This window comes from Lycium barbarum, chromosome 1 (genome assembly GCF_019175385.1).
Source record: "Lycium barbarum isolate Lr01 chromosome 1, ASM1917538v2, whole genome shotgun sequence".
Lineage (NCBI taxonomy): Eukaryota > Viridiplantae > Streptophyta > Magnoliopsida > Solanales > Solanaceae > Lycium > Lycium barbarum.
The window spans coordinates 165050794-165055228 of NC_083337.1; the positions used below are offsets into that span (position 1 = coordinate 165050794).

The 4435-nt window shown below is 29.3% G+C and overlaps 1 protein-coding gene across 1 annotated transcript; it reads left to right on the forward strand.

Annotated features, from left to right (window-relative positions):
- Positions 1-3422: 3422 nt before the first annotated feature.
- LOC132617560 (transcription factor TCP11-like) lies at positions 3423-3908 on the forward strand. Its single transcript, XM_060332595.1, has one exon. It carries the CDS (start codon positions 3423-3425, stop codon positions 3906-3908), a length of 486 nt encoding a protein of 161 aa, XP_060188578.1.
- Positions 3909-4435: the final 527 nt, after the last annotated feature.

Sequence of the window (4435 nt, forward strand, 5' to 3'; positions counted from 1 at the left end):
TTGCATTTGCGATTGAATTATATTGGAGCGACGCAACCAAAACTTAGGAGCGGTGGAAGGCAAAGAGGAAGAGATTGAAGATTTGATAGCAAGTGGAGGAGACCAAATAGAAGACTTCGAAGATATCTCAATGACCGAATTTAATATTGCGGAGATTAGCGAAATGATTCAAACTTTTTTATTTTATTTTTGTACTACGTTTTTGCTGCTCATGTATTATTTGCAAGTTAAAATAAACTACAACTTGCAAATAAATGTTATCATTAATGAATAAAATATATGGTTCATTGAACTTTCTTCTATTTACTATTTATTTGTGTTTATATTCTTACTTATATTAAGTTAGGAATATACCTACAATATACTAAGAATATACTTATAATATACATCTACTTAAATTAAAAAACAAAAAGTTATATACTTGGAAAAATAACTTAAGTTATAATACATATAACTTAAACAGATTATATATTATAAGTAGCTAAGCATATAAGTTAAGTTTTTTCTAAGTTTATAAAATTCTATTCTATAACTTAAGTATATTTATATTATAAGTATATTTTTAGTATATTTTAGGTATATTTAGTATAAATATATTTAAGTTATAAATAGAAAGTTATAAACTTAGGAAAAAAACGTAGAAAAAACTTAACTTATATGCTTAACTACTTATAATATACACATATTTGAGTTATGAAATAGAAATTTATAAACTTAGAAAAAAAAAACTTAAGTTATATAGTAACTTAACTTATAAACTTAGAAATAACTTAAACATAGTTTATATATATAAGTATATTTATATATAACTAGTATACATAACATATATAAATATTCTTAAGTGTACCTACAATTACTTAGCTACTTATGTTATATAATATACATATACTTGACATTCAGTTATAAAATAGAAAGTTATAACCTTAGAAAATAAAACAATCTAGAATTTTATAATAGTCGTAAGTTTTTAGTTAGTAAATATATAAACTTAATTTATGATACATATAACTTAAGCATATAACTTAATATATATATATATATATATATATATATATATATATATATATATATATATATATATATATATATATATATATATATATCTGTGTGTGTGTTGTTAGTTAGTAAATATATAAACTTTAGTTATAAACTTATATAACATATATATAAATATACCTACAATATACTAAGAAATACTATAATATACATATACTTAAGAAAAAAATACATTTTTAACCGGCCGGGTACGATTTTCAAATTTCCACCCAGTTAACCGGTGACCGGAAACCGGCCGGTTTTCTAACCGATTACCGGTTCCGGCCGGTCGGACCCGGTTGATAGTTTTAACGAACACAACTACACTTATTGTATCAAAAGTTGTCTAAGTTGTATATTAGATTTGAACTTATTTCAATTGTACTTGGTTTTTTTCCCCTTTTTTTCCAGTTGTGAGTCCATTGAATTTAACAAGTACTTCTACTTGGTTTGCCACCTGTACACGTGTATTCCACTTTTACGTTATCATATTTCTTTACTTATACACTTCATTTTATTACTCTATTATAGAAAGCACATGAAATTTTATTATAAGCAGGGACTAGCATGTGTACATTTCAGAAGATTAACATTAATTCTACCTCTTGTGTGTTTACTTTTTAGGTCCCCACGTGTTCACAGTGTCTCAATTGTCATTTTATTCCCTTCATTTGGCATATACTCCCTCTGTCTTAATTTAAATGTCTAAGTTTGACTAGACAATAAAAATAGACTTTTGAATCTTGTAGTTTTAAATTAAAAATGTGTATAATATAATAAAATATCCTTTGAATCTTGTGATTATAAACTTGACATGTAGTACATTTGAATTTTCAACTTACTAAATATAAAAAGAGGCGGACATAATCAAAATAAAACAAATTTTAATAACAATTGAGAAATTAAGGAAAAAAATAAGAGGAAAAGAAATAAAATATGGAGACTCACCAAGGAGTTTCATTTCTGGATTGCTTCTTCACTTAATCGCTTCTCCACTTAATTTTTTCATTGCTCCCCTTTTCTTTAATATTTAGTTTTCCATTTTGTTGCTTATTTTATTCTTCTTTGCAATTCTCTAGTTATTGCTTCTTCACCTTTTCAAAATTTATTATTTTATATTTTCATTTAGCAATTTGAGAATTTTACACAGGGATTAAAATTATGTGATTTACAATATTACGCCCATTTTTTTTAATTTAAACTTCTACTATTCAGAAGTTTAACATTAGAACCTCGGGATATTTTTCGCCACTTTTTTAAGTGAAGGGAAAAAACTTAAATACCAGCATTTTGAGGGGAAAAAAATTAAAGACCGACTTCTTTGAAGGACAATCCGTGCAAAACAAAAAGCAAATATATGAAAAGTCTAGCCCAACAAACATCAATAGTTGGGCCATTTACACTTTTGCCCCTATTTTGTGTTGATCTTTAATTTTTGGCCTTCAAAATGGGCTGGTCTTTAAGTTTTGTTCCATTAAAATGGAAGGCTTAATGCATATGCGACCCTCTAAATTTGCATCTTTTTTTTTTTAATTTTGGCACTACAACTAAGTGTTGTTCCTATTGAATCTCTGAACTTGGCCTCAAGTGTGTCTATCAAATACAGTCTGACTTACATAGCATAGATGGTGAGTTTCATTTTTTAATCAAGTATGGTTGGCACAAGACCCTACGAATCACAATAACTGAAATTAAAACTAAAAATAGCTTAAAATCAAAACATATTTTACAAACAGAATCAAGAATTCACATACGAATAATCATCTTACAGGCATAGCATTATCTTTATCAACATAGTCAAATTCCATACATATAGTAACTTAACTTTCAATGATACATGATGTGAGATGCTACGTAAGTTGGGTTGTATTTGATAGACACAAAACAACACTTAGTTGAGGTGCCAAAATGGAAAAAATGATAAGTTTAGGGGGCCGCATATGCATTAAGCCAAAATCCAACTTATGCCTGGATGGGCATAAGTTACGCATTATAATATTCTTGAGTTATGCCCGTGTCCTAAAATTTTCTTGTACTCCTTTACATATACAATTGCTTTTAATATATTACTCGAATCTAAGATAGAATATAAGAAGACAAATATCATGCATTTATTAGTTTGGTGAGAACACTTGATGCTAGTAATATTTCGCTAATCATGAATAAAAATGATTAAACCCCACCACATCCTACAAATGAGAATAAATAGTTAAATAACAAAACCCCCATATGTTAAAACTCTAAATAACAAAACCCCCCGTATGTTAAAACTCTAAATAACAAAACCTCCACATGTTAAAACTCTCATATTCTTTTCTCTCTAGAAAGTTCAGTCGACGTATCTTCATGCATTTCCTACCAAAGCAATAAAAATAAGTTATTCCTTCATGGACGCCACCCCTTTTCCTTGTCCTGACAATATCCGTCGCAAGAGAACTGGTGATCGCCATTTGAAGGTTGATGGAAAGGATCGCCGAATTCGGGTTTCTGAATCATGTGCTCGTTATATTGATTGGCTTAAAGAAACATTAGGTCATAGATCAGCTGGTCGCACCATTGAATGGCTCTTAGTGCAGGTTGAGCCCTCCGTTAATGCTATTCTCTCCCAAAAAGCATCTACTTCTTCTAATACCAAGTCGCCACCACTACAGCGTCTTCCTCCTACTGTGGAGACATCAATTCCTACATTGATTCCTCGGCATAAAACTGTGCTTCCTCCTTTAGTCTTCTGTCATGAATTAGAACTAGACCACATGAAGTTCTCTAAAGAAGAAGTTGAACGACTTTCAACTACTTGTCTATCAGAGTCGGCTGGATCTGTATCGAACTCACAATATATGGATCCATCGGATGGGGAAATTGTTGAACTTTAAATGTGAAAAGGAGAAGATGTTATACAATAGGTGATTGAAGAAAATTAGGTGTTAGTGGAAGAAAACAAGAGAATAAAAACATAATTTGTCGACAAATTTAAAATATATGGTTATGTTTGGCCTTTTTAACTTTTTTTTTTTAATTTATTTGATTATATAATATAAAATGTTTGTTTTTTCACCCTTTGTTGTTGATTTTATTGACAAATTTATGGATCACACTGAGTTTGTTATTATTGGTGATTTTATGGTGACTGTTGAATTCATTACCATAAGCCCCCAGGACACAGCTAGAGTGTGGGAAGTGTTCGGTTGAGTCCAATAATTTTGTTTTAACTTTGTATCTGTCTTACGTACAAATTATTAATTTAGAACTCTATAACTTGAAGAAAAAAAAAACTAAAACCGCGAATTCATAAGTTTCAAATCCTAACTCTGCCTCTATAAACCTTCTATTTATTCAACCTTGAGGTCAGCATTGCGAGTAAACTCACACGTCCACTTTTAAATGTGCGAAATGAATAATC

Coding starts and splice junctions, on each gene's coding strand:
- LOC132617560 (XM_060332595.1), top strand. CDS start 3,423: ATGGACGCCACCCCTTTTCCTTGTCCTGACAATATCCGTCGCAAGAGA.